Source organism: Symphalangus syndactylus, chromosome 9 (genome assembly GCF_028878055.3).
Source record: "Symphalangus syndactylus isolate Jambi chromosome 9, NHGRI_mSymSyn1-v2.1_pri, whole genome shotgun sequence".
In the NCBI taxonomy this organism is placed as follows: domain Eukaryota; kingdom Metazoa; phylum Chordata; class Mammalia; order Primates; family Hylobatidae; genus Symphalangus; species Symphalangus syndactylus.
In genome coordinates, this window is record NC_072431.2 from 107,869,152 (window position 1) to 107,892,392 (window position 23,241).

A 23,241-nucleotide genomic window follows, 5' to 3' on the forward strand; every position below is an offset into this window, starting at 1 on the left:
TCCGCCCGCCTTGGCCTCCCAAAGGGCTGGGATTACAGGCGTGAGCCTGGCCTGCTGCAAACCATTTTGACCCAGGCCATGAGTACAGTTCTGGAGAAACAAATGAATAAACAGCGTGTTTGGCCCACATCTGTGGCAACGTCTGATGAATAAAAGAACCTTGCCATCATTTATCCTCTCAGTGACCCTGGGAATCACCTCTGGCACTGTTGGAAGAGCCAGGCCATGGTACCTGTCCCAGTTCATTTGATTCCACAGGCATTTATGTCACATCTGTTCAGAGCTGGGCACTGGGCCAGGAGCTGCTGCCACAAAGATGAGGGAGACACAGTCTCATCCTTACAAAGCTCACACTCTAGCTGGGGGATGATGTCCCTGAACGGTTAAAGGTATAATGCAGAAGAATAAGTGCTGTGGCAGAGAGAAGCACACTCATCTGTTTTAGGAACACAGAGAAAGGGAAATCATTGAGGGCTTCCTGGAAGAGGAAGGCCCTTCAACATCATTCGTAGTACTTCCCCATAGTTAATATTAATGGTAGCACTTTGTAGATTATGAAGTACTTTTGCAAGCATCATTCAATTAAACTTTTTATTTTGAGATAATTGTAGATTCATATGCAGTTGTAAGAAATAATACAGAGGGCTCCTATACACCCTTTACCGAGTATCCCTCCACAATAACACCTTGTAAAACTATAGTATAATAAATTGACCCTGATAGACATTGGGTCCAAGATACCGGCTATTTCTACCACTGCAAGGATTCCTCCTGCTCTTTTTTCAGTAGACATTTTCAAAGTATTTATTTATGAGTCTGGCACTGGGGACTCAAAAACTGAAACGCAAAAGGCCTGCCCTCCAGGGCTTTATTCCGATCTCCCCTCTGGGCTTTCTCACAACCTTGTGAGGTAGGTCACATACCCCCCTTACAAATGAGAAAAGGTGCCAAGAGTGAGAGGTGCCTGGCCTAGTTTCACACAGCACAGACTTGGCCATGTCAGGCTTGAAGTCTGTCCTTCTGGCCCCAGGCATGGTGGAATTCCTCAGCCACGCTGCCTCCCCTGGTGGCTATCAGGCCTCTGGATTTGGGGACCTGAGGTCAAACGGGCAACATCTTCACCAGCCCACAGAGGGAACCTAAGCTCTTCCTGGGCCCGTATCAAGAAGAACCCCATTCCACAAAGTGAGGACCCCATCTGGGTGGGCACAGACTTTAGTGAGCCAGAAGGGCCCCAGTGGATTTGGTCCATCTCCCTCATGACAGATGGAGTCACTGAGGCCTGGCAAGGGAAGGGTCTGGCCCCAGTTGCATGGGAGTCCAGGGCAGAGCCAGGTCTCCAGGTCCCTTGCCAGCCCATCAGATCCATTGTAATCAAGGAAGAACTACTCCTTAACATACACTTCTCCAGGTGGAGTTTTGTGAATCCAGTTTTAAAGAACGCAGGGCATTCCTCCTTGCAGATTCAGTGCTCTTTCCCCAGCTGGAGGAGGATAGTGGATGTGTGGCCAGCGCCCTTCATGGAGGAGTGTCTGAGCTGTACTCTCAGGGGTGGCAGTAAAGTCCCCTCCAACTCTAGCTCTGCTTCCAGGTAGGGGACCAGCGCTGCACACGGGCTGGGCAGCAGGACTCCCCTCTCTGAGCTCTAGTTCTGCATCTGTCCACATCCCAGGTCTCCCGGGGCACCACGGACCTGCAAGGACTTTGCAAACTGGAAAGTGCTAGGCAGGCAAGAGGACTTAGCCTTCTTGTGCTTGGAACTTTGGCATCCCTGAAGATGCAGGATGATGGCCTTCAAGGAGCAGGGCAGGGCGCCAGGAAGAGGAGGCAAGAAAGCAAGCTCCTGGCTGTCCTTGGCCTCTTGCGTTCTCTCGTTATTCCACAGGTATTTGTTGGATGGCTGATGAGCGGTGGCAGGCGGTGCCATGAGTCAAATATGTGTGGTTTAACTTTGTTTATTTTAACTATGGAGACTTTTTTTCTTTTTCTTTCTTTTCTTTTCTTTTTCTTTTTTTTTTTTTTTTTTTTTTTTTTTTTGAGACAGGGTCTCCCTTTGTCACCCAGGCTGGAGTGCAGTGGTGCGATCTTGGCTCACTGCAACCTCCGCCTTCGGGGTTCAAGCAATTCTCCCACTTCAGCCTTCTGAGTAGCTGGGATTACAGGTGCCCACCACCACAGCCTGACTATTTTTGTATTTTTAGTAGAGATGGGGTTTCACCATATTGGCCAGGCTGGTCTTGAACTCCTGACCTCAGGTACTCCACCTGCCTCAGCCTCCCAAAGTGCTGGAATTACAGGTGTGAGCCACCATGCCCAGCCATAATTATGGAGACTTTCAAAGTAGACTTGGAGTAATTTAATCAGCCTCCAAGCACCCCTCCCCCAGATTCAACTCATGACAATTGTTGCACTGATATCCCTCCCCCAACACACTCCACTTATCTTTTAACGGCTTTATTGAAATATAATTTTTATATCATAAAATTCACTCATTGTAAGTACTTGAATCAATAGTTTTTAGTAGATTTAAGGAGTTTTGCAACTATCGCCACAGTTTGGTTTTAGAATAGTTTCATCACTCCAGAAAGATCCCTCATGCTGGCTTATAGTTAATCTCTGATCCCACCCCCATCTCCAGCCAATCATGGATCTGTGCTCTGTGCCTGTAGATTTGCCAATTCTAGCATTTCTATGGGCTATCCTTTATGTCTGGACTTTTTCACCTAGCATAATGCTTTTGAGGTTCATCCATGTTGTAACATGTATCAGCACTCCACTCCTTTTCACTGTTGAATAGTATTCCATTGTGTAGATATACCACATTTTATTAACTGTACTTTAGTTTTCAACAAACTTCAGACATTATGTCACTTCATCTGTAAATATTCTAGAATGAATCTTTAAAAGACATGATCTTTTATTAATTTATTTATTTGAGACAAGGTCGTCCAGACTGGAGTGCAGTAGTGTGATCAAGGCTCCCTGTGGCCTCAACCTCCTGGGCTCAAGTGATCCTCCTGCCTCATTCTCCAAAATAGCTGGGACTACAGGTGCATGCCACTATGCTCAGCTAATTTTTAATTTTTTTTGCGGAGATGGGGTCTCATTATGTTGCCCAGGCTTGTCTCAAACTCCTGGCCTCAAGCAATCCTCCTGCCTCAGCCTCCCAAATTGCTGGAATTACTGGTGTGAATCACAGTGCCTAGCCAGACAAGACCTTTTAAAAAGCATAACCACACCACTATCACATCCACAAAGTTAGCACATCCATTCATGTCATCAAATACTCAATTGGTGCTCATATTGCCAATTGTTTCATTATATGTTATGTTTTTTTTTTTTTTTTTTTTTTTGGGACAGAATCTCACTCTCTTGCCCAGGCTGGAATGCAGTGGCTTGATCTCGGCTCAGTGCAGCCTCCGCCTCCCGGGTTCAAGCAATTTTCCTGCCTCAGCCTCCTGAGCAGCTGGGACTGCAGTCACATGCCACCACGGCTGGCTAATTTTTAAATTTATAATAGAGACGGGGTTTCACCATGTTGGCCAGGCTGGTCTTGAACTCCTGACCTCAGGTGATTCGCTCACCTCAGCCCTCAAAGTGCTGTAATTACAGGTGTGAGCCACCACGCCTGGCCATGTTTTGTTTTTTTTTTTTTTTTTAAATGATTTCTTTTACAGTTTGTTTGAATCAGGGTCCACATTGTGACCTATCGATTTGTCTCTAAGCCTCCTTTAACCTATAGGTTCACCATCTCTCTGTTCTTGACTTGCCATTCATTTGTTGAAGAGGGAATCTAGACTTTGTCATGTGGCCAGTGATAGAGGCAAAGAGCATCAGCAGTGGAAGGAGACTTAGAGGTCCTCCAGTGAAAGTCCTCAGACAGGTGGGGAAGCAGAGGCCAGTGAAAGGAGGGGCTTGCAGACCCCTCTGGCTGCTCAGCCTCAGTCCCTGGAGCCAGGCCCTGGAGACACGTCTCACCCACTCCAGCTTCTGTCCTCCCTCTGGGTAGATATAGAGGTGGGCAGGTGTCTGGTCCTTCAGAATGGGAGTGGTTGGCCTGGCTCTGGCCCAGCTCCCAAGGGACACCTGTGGCCTGGCGGTGAGCCTACAGGAGCCCAGCAGGTGACAGGGAGGCCTCCTGGCCCCAGGTGGCCATCTGAGGTGACCAGCCCTGCAGCCTTGCCCCATGCACTGCCCTCCTTCATGCTGCCCTCCTTCTCACATGTCTGTGTTTCTTTTCTCCTCCATGCTATGGCAGTGGTGCCCCGTGCTGATGAGACAATACTTGATGCAGCCCCGGGCAGTCCTTTTCCAGGTAATTTCCTAGGGACCCAAATGATGCCCAGTGCAGGCTCTCCTGGGGCACGTGCCTCCTTGAGTCCCTTGCTAGAATTCCTGAGCCTCTCATATTGCTTAGTTTCTAAAGTGCTGTCCCTCTCCTTATCCCTCAGATTCTCATGATTGTCAAGGTAGGCAGGCAGCTAGGGACTAGAATTAAAATTTCATTTTACTCATGGTGAAAATGAGGTTCGTAGAACTGGCCCAGCTCACCTACAGCCACACAAGTGAGAAAGGGGCAGAGCTGGGACAAGAACCCTGTGTTATCACTCCTAGTTCAGTCTTTTTTCCCCCACTGGGTCAAAGGCTATCAATGATGCAGATAAAAATGAACTAAGGGCCAGGCACAGTGGCTCATGCCTGTAATCGCAGCACTTTGGGAGGTTGAGGTGGGTGGATCACTTGAGCTCAGGAGTTCAAGACCAGCTTGAGCAACATGGTGAAACCCCATCTCTACAAAAAATTAAATAATTAGCTGCTGGGTGTGGCAGCGTGTGCCTGTAGTCCCAGTTACTCGGGAGGCTGAGGTGGGAGGATGGCTTGGGCCTGGGAGGTTGAGGCAGCAGTGAGCCATGATTGTGACACTGCACTCCAGCCTGGGTGAGAGAGCAAGACCTTGTCTCAAAAAAAAAAAAAAAAAAAAAAGTAACTAAGGACATCCAGCCCTATCCCTGTACCTCAGTTTTTCTATGTTGGGAAATATGACCCTGACTGTCCTTCTATTATAGTTCTGATATTTGAGAGGACAAGCTGTTCCATCATCTGGAGCATGGTGTCTGTGAGGATGGTGCACATACCTTGGGCTGGTGGTCTTGACCTTGAGGTCCTATAAGAGTCTGTGGCGGCTGGGCGTGGTGTCTCACGTCTGTAAATCCCAGCACTCTGGGAGGCTGAGGCGAGTAGATCATCTGAGGTCAGAAGTTCGAGACCAACCTGACCAACATGGTGAAACCACATCTCTACTCAAAATACAAAACTTAGCTGGGCGTGGTGGCGGGTGCCTGTGATCCCAGCTACTCAGGAGGTTGAGACAGGAGAATCACTTGAACCAGGGAGGTGGAGGTTGCAGTAAGCCGAGATTGCACCATTTCACTCCAGCCTGGGCAACAGAGCGAGACTCTGTCTCAAAAAGAAAAAGATTCTGTGGCAGCAGGCAGAGGAAGTTTTATCCCAATGGTTGCATTGCAGTGGGAAATCTGTGAATTGCTGACTTCAGTTCATTTCTGTTCCTGGGTCATGGTCAAGGACAGCACCAGGGTGCCCTGATGAAGAGGGAGAAGAAGCCTAAAATGACATCCTAAGAAAGAACCCCAAGGGCTCAGAAAAGTAGGAAATGTAGAACACAGCTGTCGCCTGTGATTCTTAGGGGCTGGGGTTGGGAGGGGGCAATGTACCCAAGTATGTAGGTGCACCAACACACTTACACATCTGTGACTGTGTGTGTACCTCTGCACCCCACCACTCAGCCTTTGGCTTCGAAAAACTGTGAGAAATGGAAGTAGAATGCCATTGTTACCAGGAAAAGAGGCACCAGGAATTCCTTTCCTCTTCTCTTTCTTTCTTTCTCTCTCTCTCTTCCTTCCTTCCCTCCCTCCCTCCTTCCTTCCCTCTCTTCCTCCCTCCCTCCCTCCTCCCTCCCTCCCTCCCTCCCTCCTTCCTTCCTTCCTTCCTTCCTTCCTTCCACCTTTCTTTTTCTGTCAGTTCACCTTTCCCAGCCTTCACTTTCACAAAGAACTTGAGGTGGCCTGCAAAATAAGCAATTACGTGTATCTAAGTTAAGTTTGGGAAAAAAGTTCAGAAATTACAAAAAAAAAAGGGGAAGATCATTGTGCCAGGAGCCAGCAATGATGTGCTCATGGTGGTTGAACACTGAATTTGACTGAGTTTCCTGGCAGTCAAAGCCAAAAGAGATATGCAGTGGTTTGCAGTGTTCTTGTTGTTTAGTCAGAGGCAGATTAATGACTCACCAGGGGAAAAACTTCACTGGTGTTGAATTGTAGGAGGGATTGATAAGGAATTTGAATATTCTAGTGGGCAGTGTCCCCAGAGGTTTTAAACAATCTTCTTTTTATGGCTGTTTTCTTTTTTTGCCTCATAAAAGTGTTGAATGCCTGATATTCCATCAGAGACTGGTGAAAGCACTACCCAGGGGCTTTAATATGTTGGATAGGGATGTGGCTTTCTGGTGACCTGACTTGATGTGGGGTAGAGGTGGAAGGAGGGCAGGGTATGTTAGCAGATCACTTAGTGCTGTTGTTCAAACACTTCCTAGTTAATTTTTGAGTGTTGTAGCTCATAACATGCTACTGAACCATTATTCATTCATTCATTCAACAAGCACTTAGGGGGCGCTAAAGATGTTCCATGTTCCACACTCTCAAGGTGACCTGGAGGGAGACAGACAAACAGCCACTCTACATGGTGATAATGGATGTCTGTGCAAAAAGCCACGAAGTATGGAAGCATAGACAAGGGAGAGATTGTTTCTTTGTAGGAGTGTGGAGCTCAGGAATGGCTTCACCAAGGAGGTGACATGTGAACTGGGTCTTGTGGATAATGTAAGAGTTCTCTAAGTCACAGAGTGAGATGGGCCCTCCAGGCGGAGGTAGGACAGTGCCTGGAATGGCTGAGGAGCTGTGGTGTAGCAATGTTCCAGGGAACCCAAGAGATTGGGGAGAATGCAGTTGCCTTTAAAAATCACAGACACCTCAAAAGGACAAACAGTGATGAGGACTTAGGGAACGATTAAACACCAAAACTAAATGACAGCTTCCCCTGGCTCATGCAGGAGCAGAGTAAGAACTGAGGGAATCCCACCAAAGAAGAGAGGCTGGGCTCTGGGCAAGCCCTGCAAGGTGGTGATGGTGAAAGGCACAGATGGCCGGGTGCTGTGGCTCACGCCTGTAATCCCAGCACTTTGGGAGGCCGAGGCAGGTGGATCACTTGAAGCCAGAAGTTCAAGACCAGCCTGGCCAACATGGCGAAACCCTGTCTCTACTAAAAATACAAAAAATTAACTTGGTGTGGTGGCATGTGTCTGTAATCCCAGCTACTTGGGATGCTGAGGCAGGAGAATCGCTTGAATCGGGGGGACGGAGGTTGCAGTGAGCCAAGATCGTGCCACTGCACTCCAGCCTGGGTGACAGAGCAAGACTTTGTCTCAAAAAAAAAAAAAAAAAAAGAAAAGAAAAAGAAAAAGGAAAGGCATAGATGGTGAAGTACAGCTAAGGACTCGTTTCCGAGTGTCCCACTGTCCCCCAGGGCCTGGCTCATAGGGAGGTTTGCTTTGCTTTCTGGGAGCCAATCATGGTTGGACGCCTGGATTTTCGGACCTCCTACTGCATGTATAACATAAGTTGAAGATTTCTTGTCTTAAAAAGATTATCCAAACCCAACTTTTGAAGTGGCTGGACGAGCTTTGTTTGATACTGAATTTGTTGACTAAAACAAAAATCAAATAGCAAAACAAACCTCTTCCATCTGGAAATTAAATATGTGAAGAGGCAGGATATATCCCTGTTGACCACCCTTTCTGTGGTTCTCTTAAACCCAGGTTGGCTCTGCTTTCTTGGGGAAAAGAAAGGCTTTCCCCTGGAGACCCAGCAGCCCAGCCCATGTCAGAGAGAAGAGGCTGAGGTCTAGGAATGGGCCAGGCCCCAGGGTGGGCTGGGGAGGGGCGCAGGGGCACTGACTCTCGGCTGGGATGCTGCCTGGCCCTAGCAAGAGCACTCCCTCCTTCATTCACCCAGTGTTCATTGTGCAAGCCCTTCACAATCGAGTTCCAGCTAGTCTACCGTTCCATCTTTCCCCTTTACATTCGCACCCCCTCTAACTATTGCATGTGCACTGTTTCTGGGTCACTCCTGTCCTATTACCTCTGAGCCTGACTTCGGCTGTTCTCAGTCTTGGGAGTTAGGGATTGTTCACTCCCAGGTTAAATACAGCCTGCATCAAGAAACCCTTCCTGACCACTTCACACCCCATATACATTAATGACTCTGTGCTCTTGTCCCTCTTGGTTGGAATTTCTGGGCCAATGTGTCTTCTCTTGGGGTTTGTGGGTGAGGGTCAAAGAGTGTGTCTGGTCTTCACACATCATATTGCACACAACAGGGCTCTGTAAAGGTTGAATGAATGCACGCCCACTATGCTCAGGCCTTCACTAGGGCATTCGGGAACACAGAGAGGAGGGAGGAACTGGGACCTACCCCTGGGGGCCCAGAAACTCTAGAAGATGCCATCTAGGAAAACCCTTGTCAGAGGCATTTTGACCTGCCATCTTTGCACACAGCAATGAACTGAAGCAGTTGCTTCCACTGAGTGGAATTCTAAATTCATGCCTGATTCATTCTCAGAAAATTAGGAGGCCAATGCCACGACCAAGTCTTGTTCTACAGAAGAGGAAGTCTAGACAGCAACCTTGTTCCAATAGCTCTTGCTGCATGGAATGAAGGCAGTATTTTCCAAACTTTGCTGGCTGTGACCTATAGCAAGAAATACATCTTAATCTCTACCTCGTACACACATACCCACTGACATGGAACCAAAGATTCACAAAACAGGACTTATCCTTTCTATGTGGGAGATCCTTGGATATTTTTTCTTCAATTTCATTTATAAAAATGTTGGGACCAGTGAGTTGATTTCACTGTGTTTTAATGGATCAGGTACTCACAGTATAAAGATCATTAGGGTCATTGTCAAGGTTTTGGAGTCAGAGGGACCCAGGTTTGAATCCTGGCTTGGGCACCTAGAAGCCGTATGAACTTAGTTAGGCAAGTCATTCCTGCACTATCATAAAAGCCTCAGTTTCTTCATCTGTAAAATAGGGATGTCATAGAGCCTGCTTCAAGGGGTGACTGTGAGGATTAAATGGGATAGTACAGCTAAAGCTCCTGGTACAGAGTGAATGCTCAGTGAGTGTGAGATTTTGATGCAGTTGTGAAGACTGTGGTTGTTATTGTTCTGGTGCCACTTGGTGGGGCCAGCAGAATGAGGGTGGGACTCACACTTCCTGGGGAATGGTGGTCATGAAAGACTTCTTGGAGGAGGAGGCAGTGAGACAGGGCAGCAGGATGACTGGGTCCCACCACTAACCCCACAGTGAGCAGGAACCCTGTGTGAGCATCCCAGGCCAGAAAAGGCACTCCTCCTTCCATGAAGGGCAGACTTGTTCCCAAGGATTTTTGGCTGGGCCTAGAGCTGGCCACGTTAGATGCCTTTGCCTTCACATTTAGGTCTCTAATCCACCTGGAATTGATTTTTGTGTCTGGTGTGAAGATCCAATTTCTTTTTTCCCCTGTTTCTGAATGGATAACCAGTTACCCCTGCTCTGTTTATTAAAGAGTCCATCCTTTCCTGCTGATTTGTACACCATCTCCTTCATATATCATGGTTCCGTATGTGCACGGATCAGGGTCTGGACTGGATTCTGTTTCATTGGTCTATTTATCTACCCCTGTGCCAATACCACCCTGTCTTAATTACTGTAGCTCTATAGCAATTCCTGATGCTTGGTAAGCCTGTCCCCCTGGCCTTGTTCTTCTCCCTTAGAAGGACCTGGGCTTGCTTTGGGCCCATGCTCTTCTCCACATGTTTCAGAACCAGCCTTTGACGGATGAGGATCAAAGAGCCCTGGGGAACTCTGGACATGCTGTTCTCAGCACGAATCATCTACAGCCTGGGCCTGCAGCACCTCCTGGACTCACTGCTGCCATCACCCCCGGTTGAAACTTTAGCTGCCCAGGAAGTAATCTCTGATTTGAAGGGAAAGACACCAGGAATGTGCCTGAGTCCCCGCCCCTTCTGCCTGCTGCCCAGTGGCTCCTTTGGTTTCCCTCCCAGTGGCTCAGTCATCGTCATTTTACTCAGGGTGCCTGCAGCTCCTTCCAGAAGACTGCTTGTTTCTGTGTCCCTCCCTGACAAGGACATAACCCTGGACCAACACGGGTGTGTCCTCCATCAGCAATGCCAGGGTCCTGGAGGAAACTCCCCACATAAAATCTTCACATGCACAAACAAATTTGTTGGCTTAAGTGTTTGCAAATTCCTTCCTCCCTCCCTCCCTCCCTTCCTTCCTTCCTTTCTTCCTTCCTTCCTTCTCTTTCCCTTCCCCCCTCACTCTCTCCCTCTTTCCCTCCCTCTCTCCTTCCTTCTCTTTCTCTCCCTTCCTTTCTTCCTTCCTTCCTTCCACCCTCCCTGCCTCCCTTCTCTTTCCCTCCTTTCCTCCCTTCCTTCCTCCCTTCCTTCCTTTCTTCTTTCCTTCTCTTTCTTTCTTTTTTTGACAGAGTCTTGCTCTGTCACCCAAGCTGGAGTACAGTGGCATGATCATGGCTCACTGCAGCCTCGATCTCCTGGGCTCAGTCAATCTTCCCACCTCAGCTTCCCGAGTAGCTGGGACTACAGGTGAAAGCCACCACACCTGGCTAATTTTTGTATTTTTTTGTAGAGACAGGGTTTCGCCATGTTTCCCAAGGTGGTCTTGAACTCCTGGGCTCAAAAGATCCACTCGCTTTGGCCTCCCAAACTGTTGGGATTACATGTGTGAGCCACTGCACCCAGCTGCATGTATTTTCTTTACCTGAAAATAGGCCCTGGGGTGGGGTGGGGTGGGAGGAAGAGACTTGTCACTCACGCTTATAATTTAGTCTATCCTTCGGTCGAAAGATCCAGGTTGGTGCCTTTGCTGCCTTCTCTGGAGACCATTCTGACAGTGGCTTGGATGACAAGGAAATGACTCATTGCAAACTCTGATTTTGTGAAATGGCTTAAAGAAAGGAGCATGACTCATGTGCTAAATACACATGGTTGGTGTGGACTTGGTAAATTAGATATGTGCACCCCATGGTTTTCAGCATACAGGTGTTTACCTGCTTCCAGAATTCAAAAACACTTTCCAAATGGTGGCTCAGTTAGTTTGCCATATTGGATTAGGGTGGGAATTCATGGTGACCCACCCCAACTGGTATTCTTCCCTGTTGATGGTGGATAAAGCCCTCCTCCCCTTGAGCCTCAGTTTATTCATCTGTGAAATGAGGATTTGGACTGGATGATCTCCCAGATTCCTCTTACCCCTTGTTTCTGTGATTCTACTTTTGTGGTTTAAGAGCAAGAAATCAGAAACCATTCTTTCCATTCTCTTGGCAAGAAGACACTTATTTCTGCCTTGCATTTTGTTATGGACCCTCCATCCCTGCACTGAGGAGTGTGGGGTCTCTGGCCGACTGGAGCTGGACGAGGGCAACATGCAGGCCAGAGGGAGCAAAGTTTGGATTCTTGTGAAGTTGCACTGAGTCCTGCCCACCTCCTCTCCTGGGAAGAATTGTTGATTCTGGACAACTGTCTCATTCTACCAAGCTAACTCTGCCCTTTCAACACTGGAGGTGTTCATGAGCCCCTTGTGGGCCTTGGCACAGGCATGGACTAACCCGGCTTGGTGGCTGAGCTCAGAACGTGGAGTTGGCATTTGACTAAGGTACTGTGGAGTCTTGGTGCTGAGACGTCTCTGTTTCTTCTTTCAGACCACAGAGTATTCAGCCATGGCCTCGCTGGCTGGTGGGCTGGACGACATGAAGGCCAATCTGGCCAGCCCCACCCCTGCTGACATCGGGAGCAGTGTGCCAGGCCCGCAGTCCTACCCCATTGTGACAGGTGAGGGCACCTGGGGCACGGGGGATGAGTGAGGGAGGGAGAGAGAGAGAGGAGTGTGTGGTGGGAAGAGTGGCTTCTTGGTGTGTTTGGATGTGATTGGCCAATTTTGTTTTAATGAGGTTATGAGGCCTGGGAACAGATCAGGTGCTGGGGCCAGGGTGAAGCTGTGATGAGACGTGGTTGGTTATGGTTCCAACAAAGCTGGGGAGAACAAATGCCAAATGGACTGTGGGCTGGAGGGGACTTGGGGCGGGGGGCAGGAAACCTCCTGCCAGAGGGGCCCCTATGGGTGGGGCTGAGTGTTCAGAGGCCTAGGGTTTATTTCTTTCACAAGAAAGGCCAACCTGCTGGGCACCAACCTCAAGGAGGAATGGGATTCCTTGCAGATTGTTGTTGGCAGGCAGAATCTGAGTCAAGAAGCGTAGGCGGCGTAGGCTGGAAGGTGGTTGGCAGATGCCAAGACTCTTTAGCTGTCTGTGTAGAGATTGGGAGTGTGGGTCCTGGAGGTGCACTGTTGAGTTTGATCATGCCATTTACTAGCTATGCAGACTTGGGTGAGTCATGTATGCATTCTGGGCTGTGGCTTTAAGCTGCACAGTGGGACTAGTGCTAGCACCTACCCCAGGGGGCTGTTGTGAGGATTAATTTGTTCGTATGTGGAAGGTGCTTGGACTCTCGTCTGGCACGCGATAAGCACCCAATACCTGTAGCTGTTAGGATTCTTCTGAGAACCCTCTCCCTGTGGCAGGTCACCATGGGGCTTGCTGGCTTGCTGCTGCAGAAGGGCTGGATGCGCGGGCCAGGACGGGCAGACCCCTGGCCCAGCTGTGCTGGGATAACATGGAGCCGATTCCATTTGGACAGACTCAGCTGCCAGCCGTTGGTTGTCCAACCGGGCAGGCAGGAGGCCCTCTCGGGTACTGCACAAATAGACAAGGGGCTGGTGGGCCACACTTGGGCCAGAGCTGTGGGTCTGGTTTGAGGTAGCAGGATGCCCATGTGGGCTGGTAGGCAGGGCACAGTGAATAGTGACAGGGACTCGTAGACATGCAGGTGGACTGTGGGTGCATCAGGGAAGCTGGGTTAGACTCAGGTTAGAACAATGGAGGGGGGTCACTTAGGCCAAAGCAGCAAGACAGGGAGGGCCCAGCTCCGAGACCTGGGCTGAAGGGTCAGCACCGAGGCTCAGGCAGAAGAGAGGGGCCCTATTTGCAGCTCTGAGCACCACGTGAGGGCCAGTCAGGTGGCAAGAGTGACTTTTTCCTCCATCCACCTGAGGTGGGCCAAGAGCCTGGAGTGCAGCCAGGCCTGAGGTGGGAGACGTTAGCGAGGGACAGGGAGCCGGGGAGCCCCAGCTGGAGTAAGCCTTTGCTGACCCCACAGGTGTCCGAGGAGGTCCCCTCCCCTGGTGTCACAAGAATCCATGACGAGACCTCTGAAGGCACTCCCATTTCACAGACACAGAAACCAAGTCTCAGGGAGGGGCGGTGGCTTGCCCGGCATAAGGGGTAAGGGGGAGTTAGAGCTGGCCCTCTGGCTCCTAGATCCTGGGCCCTTTTTCCTCTTTTTCAAGGAACTACAAATAATTATAGAGGTGGGCATGGCAGAGCGCAAAGAAGCCTGGATTAGCGAACAATAATAGAAACTGGCACTTCACTGAGCACTTACTGAGAACCAGGCATTGTGCTAAGTGAACTCACTTTACCTTCAGAGGAACCCTGGGAGGTGGGACTTTTATGATCATGTCCATTTCACAAATAGAGAAACTGAGGCTTGGGGCAGTTGAGTGGCTTGTTGAGATCACAGCTGGTGAGCAGTGGAGTTGCAGTTGAATGCCAGGGCCCGTGCTGCTGGCCACGCTGCCACACAGATCAGCTGGGGCTCATTCAGCAAGGTCACTGCCTTGCTGTCTGACTCTGGACACATCTCTGAGCCTCCGTTTCTCCATCTGTAAAAGGGTCCTGGTCTCTCAGGGTCCAGGTAAGGATCAAATGAGATCCCAGAGGAGCCTGTTCTGCAGAAAGGAGAGTTTGTTACTGGGATCAGAGTTTATGAGAAGATTGGGTAGGCAGATCACAAGAAGATGTTATAGGCTTACATTGTGGGTTTGGTTCCAGGATACTGCAATAAAGCAAATATCTCAGTAAAGTGAGTCACACACATTTTTTGGTTTCCCAGTGCGGATAAAAGCTATGTCTGGCTGGGTGCAATGGCTCACGACTGTAATCCCAGCACTTTGGGAGGCCAAGTTCTAGACCAGCCCAGCCAACATGGTGAAACCCCGTCTTTACTAAAAATACAAAATTAGCTGGGCGTGGTGGTGCATGCCTGTAATCCCAGCTACTTCAGAGGCTGAGGCAGGAGAATTGCTTGAACCTGGGAGGCGGAGGTTGCAGTGAGCCAAGATCGCGCCATTGCACTCCAGCCTGAGCAACAGAGCGAAACTCTGTCTCAAAAAAAAAAAAAAAAAAAAAAAAAAAAAAAAAAGCTATGTCTATACTATACAGGTTAAGCATCTGAAATACTCCAATATCTGAAACTTTTTGAGTATGACATGAAGCTCACAGGAAATGCTCATTGAGGCATTTCAAATTTTGGATTTTCAGATTAGGAGTTGAACTGGTAAATATAAAGCAAATATTCCAAAATCTAAAATGATCCAAAATCTGAAACTCTTCTGGTCCCACGCATTTTGGATAAGGGATACTCAACCAGTACTGTAGTCTAGTAAGTGTGCATTATGTTTTTTAGAAGACACATACCTTAATTTAAAAATACTTATTGCTAAAAATGCTCGTAATCATCTGAGCCTTCAGTGAGTCATCTTTTTGCTGGTGTCTTGCCTCGATGTTGATGGCTGATGGCTGATCAGGACGGTGGTTGCTGAAGATTGGGGTGGCTGTGGCAATTTTTTAAAATAGACAACGATGAAGTTTCCTGCATCAATTGACTCTTCTTTTCATGAAAGATTTCTCCGTAGCATGCGATGCTGTTTGATAGCACTTTATACACCATAGAATTTCTTTCAAAATTGGAGTCAGCTCTCTCAAAACCTGCCACTGCCCTACCAACTAAGTTTACGGAATATTCTAAATCCTTTGTTGGCATTTCAACAATGTTCATAGTATCTTCACCAGGAGTAGATTTCATCTTGAGAAACCACTTTCTTTGCTTATCCATAAGAAGCAACTCCTTATTCACTAAAGTTTCATCATGACATGGCAGCAATTCAATACATCTTCAGGCTCCACTTCTAATTCTCATTCTCTCGCTATTTCCACCATATTTGCAATTACTTCCTCCACTGAAGTGAGTCATTTTGAGCCCTCAAAGTCATCCATGAGGGCTGAAATCAACTTCTTCCCAACTCCTGTAAATGTGGATATTTTTACCTTTTCCCGTGAATCACGTATATTCTTTTTTTTTTTTTTTTTTTTTTTGAGACAGAGTCTCGCTCTGTTGCCCAGGCTGGAGTGCAGTGGCATGATCTGGGCTCACTGCAACCTCTGCCTCCCAGGTTCAAGCAATTCTCTGCCTCAGCCTCCCGAGCAGCTGGGATTACAGGCACCCACCACCACACTTGGCTAATTTTTGTATTTTTAGTAGAGACGGAGTTTCACCATCTTGACCAGGCTGGTCTTGAACTCCTGACCTCATGATCCACCCGCCTCAACCTCCCAAAGTGCTGGGATTACAGGCGTGAGCCACCGTGCCCAGCCGAATTGTGAATGATCTTAATGTTATCTATAATAGTGAATTCTTTCCAGAATGTTTTTAACGTACTTTGTCCAGATCCATCAGAAGAATCACTCTCTCTGGCAGATATAGCCTTACAAAATGTATTTCTTAAATAAGACAACTTGAAAGTTGAAATTGCTCCTTGACCCACAGGCCGTGGAATGGATGTTGTGTTAGCAGGCATGAAAACAACATTCATCTCCTTGTACATCTCCATCAGAGCTCTTGGGTGACCAGGTGCATTGTCAATGAGCAGTAATATTTTGAAAACAAATCTTTTTTTTTCTGGGCAGTAGGTCTCAATGGTACACTTAAAATATTCAGTAAACCATGCTATAAACAGATGTGCTGTTATCCAGGCTTTGTTTTTCCACTTATAGATCACAGGAAGAGTAGATTTAGTATAATTCTCAAGGACTCAAGAATTTTTGGAATGATAAAGGAGCATTGGCTTTAACTTAAAGTCACCAGCTATATTAGCCCCTAACAAGAGAGTCAGACTGTTCTTTGAAGCTTTTGAAGCCAGGCATTGACTTCTCCTCTCTAGCTATGAAAGTCCTAGATGGCATCTTTTTTCAGTATAAGACTGGTCTATATTGAAAATCTGTTGTTTAGTGTAGTCACCTCCATCAATGATCTTAGCTTGATCTTAGCTTCTACATCAGCACTTGCTGCTTCACCTTGCACTTTTATGTTATGGAGATGGCTTCTTTCCATAAACCTCATGAACCAATCTCTGCTAGCTTCTAACTTTTCTTCTGCAGCTTCCTAACTTCTCTCAGCCTTCCTAGAACTAAAGAGAGTTAGTGCCTTACTCTGGATTAGGCTTTTGTTAAAGGGAATGTTGTGGCTGGTTTATCATCCTCTTCTTCTTTTTTTTGAGGCAGAGTCTCACTCTGTCACCCAGGCTGGAGTGCAGTGGTGCAATCACGGCTCACTGGTGTTGACCTCCTGGACCCAAGCAATTCTCCCACCTCAGCCTACTGAGTAGCAGGGACTACAGGCGTGCACCACCATGCCTGGCTAATTTTTAAATTTTTTGTAGAGACAGGGTTTTTCTATGTTTCCCAGTCTGTTCTCAAACTCCTAGGCTCAAGCAATCCTCCCACCTCTGCCTCCCAAAGTGCTGGGATTACAGGTGTGAGCCACCATGCCCATCCTGGTTTGAGCTTCTATCCAGACCCCTCAGACTTTCTCCATATCAGCAATAAGGCTTATCATTCATGTGTTCACTGGAATGGCACTTTTAATTTCCTTCAACAACTTTTCCTTTGCATTCACAGTTTGGCTGTTTGGTGCAAGAGGCTTTGCTTTTGGCCTGTCTCAGCTTTTGACATGCCTTCCTCACTAAGCTTAATCATTTCTAGCTTTTGATTTAAAGTGAGAGATATGTGACGCTTCCTTTCACTTGAACACATAGAGGCCATTGTAGGGTTATTGATTGGCCTAATTTCAGTATTGATGTGTCTCGGGGAACAGGGAGGCCCTAGGAGAAGAAGAGAGACGAGGGAACAGCCAGTCGATGGTGAGCAGTCAGAACACACACAGCGTTTATTGAAAGTTTGCCATCTTATATGGCACAGTTTGTGGCTCCCCAAAACAATTAGAATAGTAATATCAAAGATCACTGATCACAGATCACCGTAACAGATATAATAATAATGAGAAACTGTGAAATGTTGCAAAAATTACCAAAATGTGACCCAGAGACAGGAAGTGAGTGCATGCTGTTGGACAAATGGCACTGATAGATTTGCTTGACACAGGGTTGCCAGAAACCTTCCATTTGTAAAAAAATGCAATATTTGTGAAGTACAATAAAGTGAAACACAATAAAACGAGGTGTGCTGGGCATCCTGCCATTTATGCACATGCCTCTTTAGGTAGAAAATAATCCTGTAAAAGTTGAGGCTGTGGTTGCCTTTCTGAGAATCTTGTCTACAGAAGTGGTCAACTGGAGGCCAGCTGGCGAAAGGGCTAATCTAGCCCACAGACATGTTTAGTTGGGGCTACATAGAGCTTTTTAAAAATTTGAGTCAATATTTAGAAAATAAAATTCTGGATTTTGGGATTCCCTTGCAAAAACTGGAAAATTTGGCCACACTAGGTCATATTCCCACATGGTCACAGTGGTTGGGGGTTCAGTAGCAGTAGCTGCTGCCCCTTAAGACAGGTGCCCATGGTCCCCACTCAGTTGCTTCCTCATTTATCTTACAAGCCTGGCAAGGAATTTGAGTTGAACTGATCTAGAAGATTGGTGCTAAGAACCAGCTCAGTGGCTTAGCTGTCCTGGGGTCTGCAGGAGAAGCCTTCTTTGTTAGGCCCAGACAGGAAGTCTGGGCATGGATTGGGTTTTAAAGTAAACCCTTGACCAAAGACCTGTTTATACTTTGATTTATCCATTTTAAAGTCTCATTATAGAGCAGAAAAAAATATAAACATTCCGGGCCTAAGTCAAAAATTATGCTTAATTTAAAAATATTAGAAGTATTCTAATTATCAATATAACATATATTCTTATAAGTAAACAATAGTTAGCTAGAAAACATAATAAAAGAGCTGGGTGTGGTGGCTCACGCTTGTAATCCCAGCAATTTGGGAGACTGAGTCAGGCAGATCATTTGAGGTCTGGAGTTTGAGATCAGCCTGGCCAACATGGTGAAACCCCATCTCTACAAAAAATACAAAAATTAGCCAAGCATGGTTGTGCACACCTGTAGTCCCAGCTACTAGGGAGGCTGAGGCACAAGAATCACTTGAACCTGGGAAATGAAGGTTGCAATGAGCCGAGATCACACCACTGCATTCCAGCCTGGATGATGTAATGAGACTCTGTCTCAAAAAAAAAGAAAACATAATAAAAGAGAAGACCCCACTAACTGTAACTATATATATAACACCTGGGAAGAAACTTAAGTTTAAAACTCCCTTAAGGGTCATAATAGAATAAATGAAGAGATGTAGTTTATTCTTGGATAAAAAACTAAATATCATAAAATGCCAACTCCTCCAAAGTAATCTATTAATTCAAAATAATTTCTATGAAAATACCAACAGATTTCTTTTGACTTTATCAAAATGATGCTAAATAATAAATTAACAGTGACAGCTAGAAAAATTTTAACATAGAGAAATGAGTAAAAGTCTTAGCATATTTAAAAATATCTGATAAAGATACAATAACTAAAACTGTTTGTTACTGAAACTGAAGTAAACAGACAAAAGGACCAGCATAGAGAATTCAGAAATAGGTCCAAATATACTTGGGCATTCACAAATGCAGCATTTGAAATCAGTAGAAAAAAAGATAAATCATTTATTTAATGATGTTGAGACAATTGGGCCAGTTGAATACCTACCTCACTCTTTATATTAAAATAAAATTCAGGTTGAACAAAACCTTTAAATATCAAAAATGAAGTCATAATAAAACTAGAAAAAAAAAACCTCAAGGGATTTTTTTTTTCAATCTCACTTTGTTGTCCAGGCTGGAGTGCAGTGTTGCGATCACAGCTGACTGCAGCCTCAACCTCCTAGTGATCCTCCTACCTTAGCCTCCCAAGCAGCTGGGACCACAGGCATGCACCACTACATCCTGCTAATTTTTTTTATTTTTGTAGAGACAGGGTCTCCCTGTGTTGCCCAGGCTGGTTTTGAACTCTTGGGCTCAAGTGATTCTCTCACCTTGGCCTCCCAAAGTGCTGGGATTACAGAAGTGAGCAACTGTGCCTGGCCTGGAAATTTTTTTATAATTTTAGAGTGGGAAAAGTCTTTTTTAAACTATATTCCAAATACAAAAGACAAAAGAAATAAATTTAAGTATTAAACATTTAAATCTTTTGTATGTATATGGAAGAACATCCAAAAGACAAAGAACAAAATGAAAAAAAAAGTATAGAATACAGATGACAAAAAGCTGATTTCCTCAATATGTAAAGAGCTTTTAAAAATGAATAAGAAAAAATCCTTTGCCCATTTTTTTCTACTGATTTTTTTTCTTAAAGTTTTGTTCAACCTGAACATCTTTTCATAGGGAAAAAATGCAGATGCCCAACAGTATATGAAAAAGTGTTCACCTGACTCATAACTTTAAAACTGTAAATTAAAATGATCACGGGACACTTAAAAACATCTTAACAAAGATTAAAGTTCAGTGTCGGAGATAGTATGAGAAACATATCTTTTCACACACTGTTATAAGAGCATACATTGATGCAATCTCTTTGGGAGGGAAACTTGGCAATATCAATCACTTTTCTTTTTTTAGAGCTACACGTACTGGAATGGCATCTATCAAAATTTTAAATGCACATGTTTACTTGCTTGACTCAGAACTTTTATATGTACTTTTAGGAATGTATGTCACAGGTATAGTCACATAGATGTGCAATGATATCTAGATATGTATAATCCTTACAGAATTATTTATAATGGTAAATAAAAACAGACAACGCAACATCCATCAACAGGAGCTGGTTAAATAAATTATGTCTCTTTCACACAATAAAATACTATGCAGCCACTAAAAAGAATTAAATAGGACTATCTGTACTGATGTAAATAAGTGTCTAAGATATATTTTTAAATAAATATTAAGTATTTAAGTATTTCATTTATATGAACAATGAAAGTTTTTCATTTGTATGAAAAAATATAAAGGATAGATGCACAGATGCATGTGCGTGTGCACACACATCAGATGCTTGTATATGAAGATCCGGTGGGAGAGCTTTGAGCTCTTTCCTCTGCTTTTTGGGGCATTATGGTGCTGTAGTAGGGATGCATTGCAGTCGAGTTCTCCACCCAGTTCCACCCAGCATCCCCTTGGGATAGCATATATTCACAGTGCCCCTTTACTCTCCTGAAATTACATTCATTAAGAATGTAGGTCTGTCTTCACAACTAATTTCAAATAAAATCAAAACAATGCCCTATGAGGTAAATGAGATGAAAGCAAAGTTATGTATAATTAAATAATATGTACTTTGATATGTAAATACTCTGTATGTTTAAACTGCAAGACATAATGAAGGTGTCCAGGGCTTTCTCTGTGCACGGAATCACAGTGAATGCAACAGCCCCAGACATAGCCTTACGCAGAGGTATGGACTAGGGACTAATACTAACTCATCCTGCCAGCGTGATTTTACAAATAGGTGAGGAACCCTTGGCAAAGTTCCAAGTAAAACAAAGTACCAGCTTTGCTCCATTTACACGGTAGTTGCGTTCCTAGAAAATTCAGGGTATATTAAGACCATGGAAATTGCAAGTTGACGTTTATATGGAAATGAAGTTCAGTTCTAGATTCAAATACTTATAAGCAGATTTCTCACCTACCTGAATGTTTGGCAGGACAGGAGAGTTGTGAAGGATCGAGAAAAAGTCTTCACCATGTGGGATTCTTGCACTGCAAGGCAGTAACACCCCTCAGGCATGGAGAAGCCCCCATGGATTTTCAAAACACCCTCTGGAGGTGCAGTTACCGACCCCATTGAGAACTGTTAAACACCTTGAAGGAATGCCCCCAGGAGCTGTTGGGGGGCGGGGGGCTCTGTTGCACCACATGGCATTCATCTAACTCCACCTGTGTTAGTGGATATGCTGACACAGTGCAGAGCTCTTCAAGGGACAGTCAGAGCCTTCCGGCCCCCCCATCTCCTTTTCCCCTCCCCACAAAGCCCGGAGTGCTGTAGGTGCCCAGCTGGATGGTGAGCCCGGCCCAGGGCTCTACCTGGGGTCTGAGGGACAGATGGTTTGTGTGCTGCTCTATCTCAGCCCTCACACTCTTGGCTGCTCAGGGAAGATCTCATTAGAGAAGAATATATATGCCGCATTAAATATTAAGTTAAACACCTGCTCTACCAGCTAGGGCCACAGTTCCGGAACTGCTCACCATTTGCAAACTGGTGACATGGCCAGCCTGTTACTGCACTGTCAGCAGTTTGGGCCTGTCCTGATTGGGACTAATTATCTGCAGGTGTGTCATTGGGCCACAGGCCTGCTGATGGGGGAGCCACTGTGCCTACCTGCCAGAGAGGACAGTGGGTGGGGCGCCAGGCTCCCCACTTCTGCTCACCTCTCTAACTGGTGAAGGACTCAGCTGGGTCCACCTGACCTTTTGCCTGAGAGAACAAAGGAATGGGGCCAGACTGTATCTTGCTGGCCTCTTTCCCTGAGGACCATCTCTTTGCATCAGTAAGTTGGCATGTCAAGAGGAGACAGAGAGAGGCCTCCTGTGGGCCAACAAGTTTGGGAAACACTAGCCTGGTAGGAGACCCGGGCCCTGGGGACTGAGGCTCCCCCTGGGCACTGCCCCTTTTTAGCAGCGGAAATACCCACAAAGACAAACAGAATGGCTGCCAAGTCCCTGAGTCCACCTGCTCTGATTTGCAGTATCCCTCAGGTTCAATGTTTGGAGTCTCAATACCCAAAACTTGGCAGCCCAAGAAAGTCCACCCTCTTCTGGCTTTTAATCTGAGCAACAGCCAAGGACTGAGGGAAACAGCACTGGAAAAGGAGTCGGAGGAACAGGTTTCTGCCTGGGCTTTGCACCTAACTGGTCCTGTCTTTGGACACATTGATCATCCTCTTCTCTCCAAGCTCATTTTCCTATCTATGAAATAGGGGTGGTAATTCTGCCCCTGCCTCCCTTGGCTATTTCAAGGATAAAATGAGCCAGTGGGAGGAGGGGGATTAAGAGCCACCGAAGGGGCATCTGAGTGTATGTGGGCAGTTGTGGAGAAGGAGGCTTAGAGGGGTTCAGGATCCAGCTTTGGCGAGTCCCAGCCTTCCTCAGAGCAGACATTCTGACCATACCAGGGCAGGGTGGGAGGATCCTGTGGTCCCACTCCTCACTTCACAGCTGGGAAGGCTGAGGACAAGAGAGGGAAGTGACCTGCTCAGGGCCACATTCAGTGAGTGAGAGCTGGAGCCCCAGTTCCCAGTTCCAGCTCCCCTAGGGCCCTGGCTTCCACAACCTACTGCCATTATATGATGAAATGGACTAAAAAAATCCCAGTTCAAATTTCCTGAAGGCGTCTCTTTCAGTGTGCAATTGAGAATGTCAGCAGGGAAGCCAGATTACCGGAGCTGGAAGCCCACTTCACTGCATTCTAGCTGGGTGATCTCAGGCAAGTTACTAATTTCTGGGCCCAAGTTTCCCATCTGTAAAATGGGCCAGCACTAGAGTTTTCTCACAGCTTCTGGCAAGGATTATATGAGCGGACCTTGCAGAGTGCTTAGCACAGTGCTTGGCACATGGTAAACACCCCATAAATGGTGGTTATTTCTATGTGTCTGGGCTCTTGCCCCCCCGGGGGCATAAGACAAAGAGACATTTGCCCAGTGACAGGTCTCTACGTGGGGATGCTCTCAGAAGGGTCCTGATCCCACAGAAATCCACAGAAGGTGGTGGAGTCTTGGAGACCCCATCAGGATGGCTGGGTGAGGGGCAGGGGTGGAGAGCTCTGAGTTTTTTCCACTTGTTTAGAGTCCCAGTGTCTATCATTGGAAGCA

The 23,241-nt window shown here is 46.5% G+C and overlaps 1 protein-coding gene and 1 pseudogene across 10 annotated transcripts in view; one reads left to right on the top strand and one right to left on the bottom strand.

Annotated features, from left to right (window-relative positions):
• Nucleotides 1-23,241, top strand: part of PAX5 (paired box 5) — a 205,492-nt gene that overhangs the window by 103,206 nt on the left and 79,045 nt on the right. For 5 of the 10 annotated variants that reach the window (XM_055293688.2, XM_055293692.2, XM_055293689.2 and 2 more), the window contains 2 exons: nt 4,259-4,315; nt 11,859-11,988. The exons of 1 other annotated variant lie outside the window; for it this stretch is intronic. In XM_055293688.2, the coding sequence (XP_055149663.1) occupies nt 4,259-4,315; nt 11,859-11,988 (187 nt within the window). The remainder of the gene's footprint in view (nt 1-4,258; nt 4,316-11,858; nt 11,989-23,241) is intronic. 4 more of the 10 variants (XM_055293690.2, XM_055293693.2, XM_063609756.1 and 1 more) reach the window with 1 other exon arrangement.
• On the bottom strand, nt 12,605-17,153 carry LOC129490495 (tigger transposable element-derived protein 1-like; annotated as a pseudogene).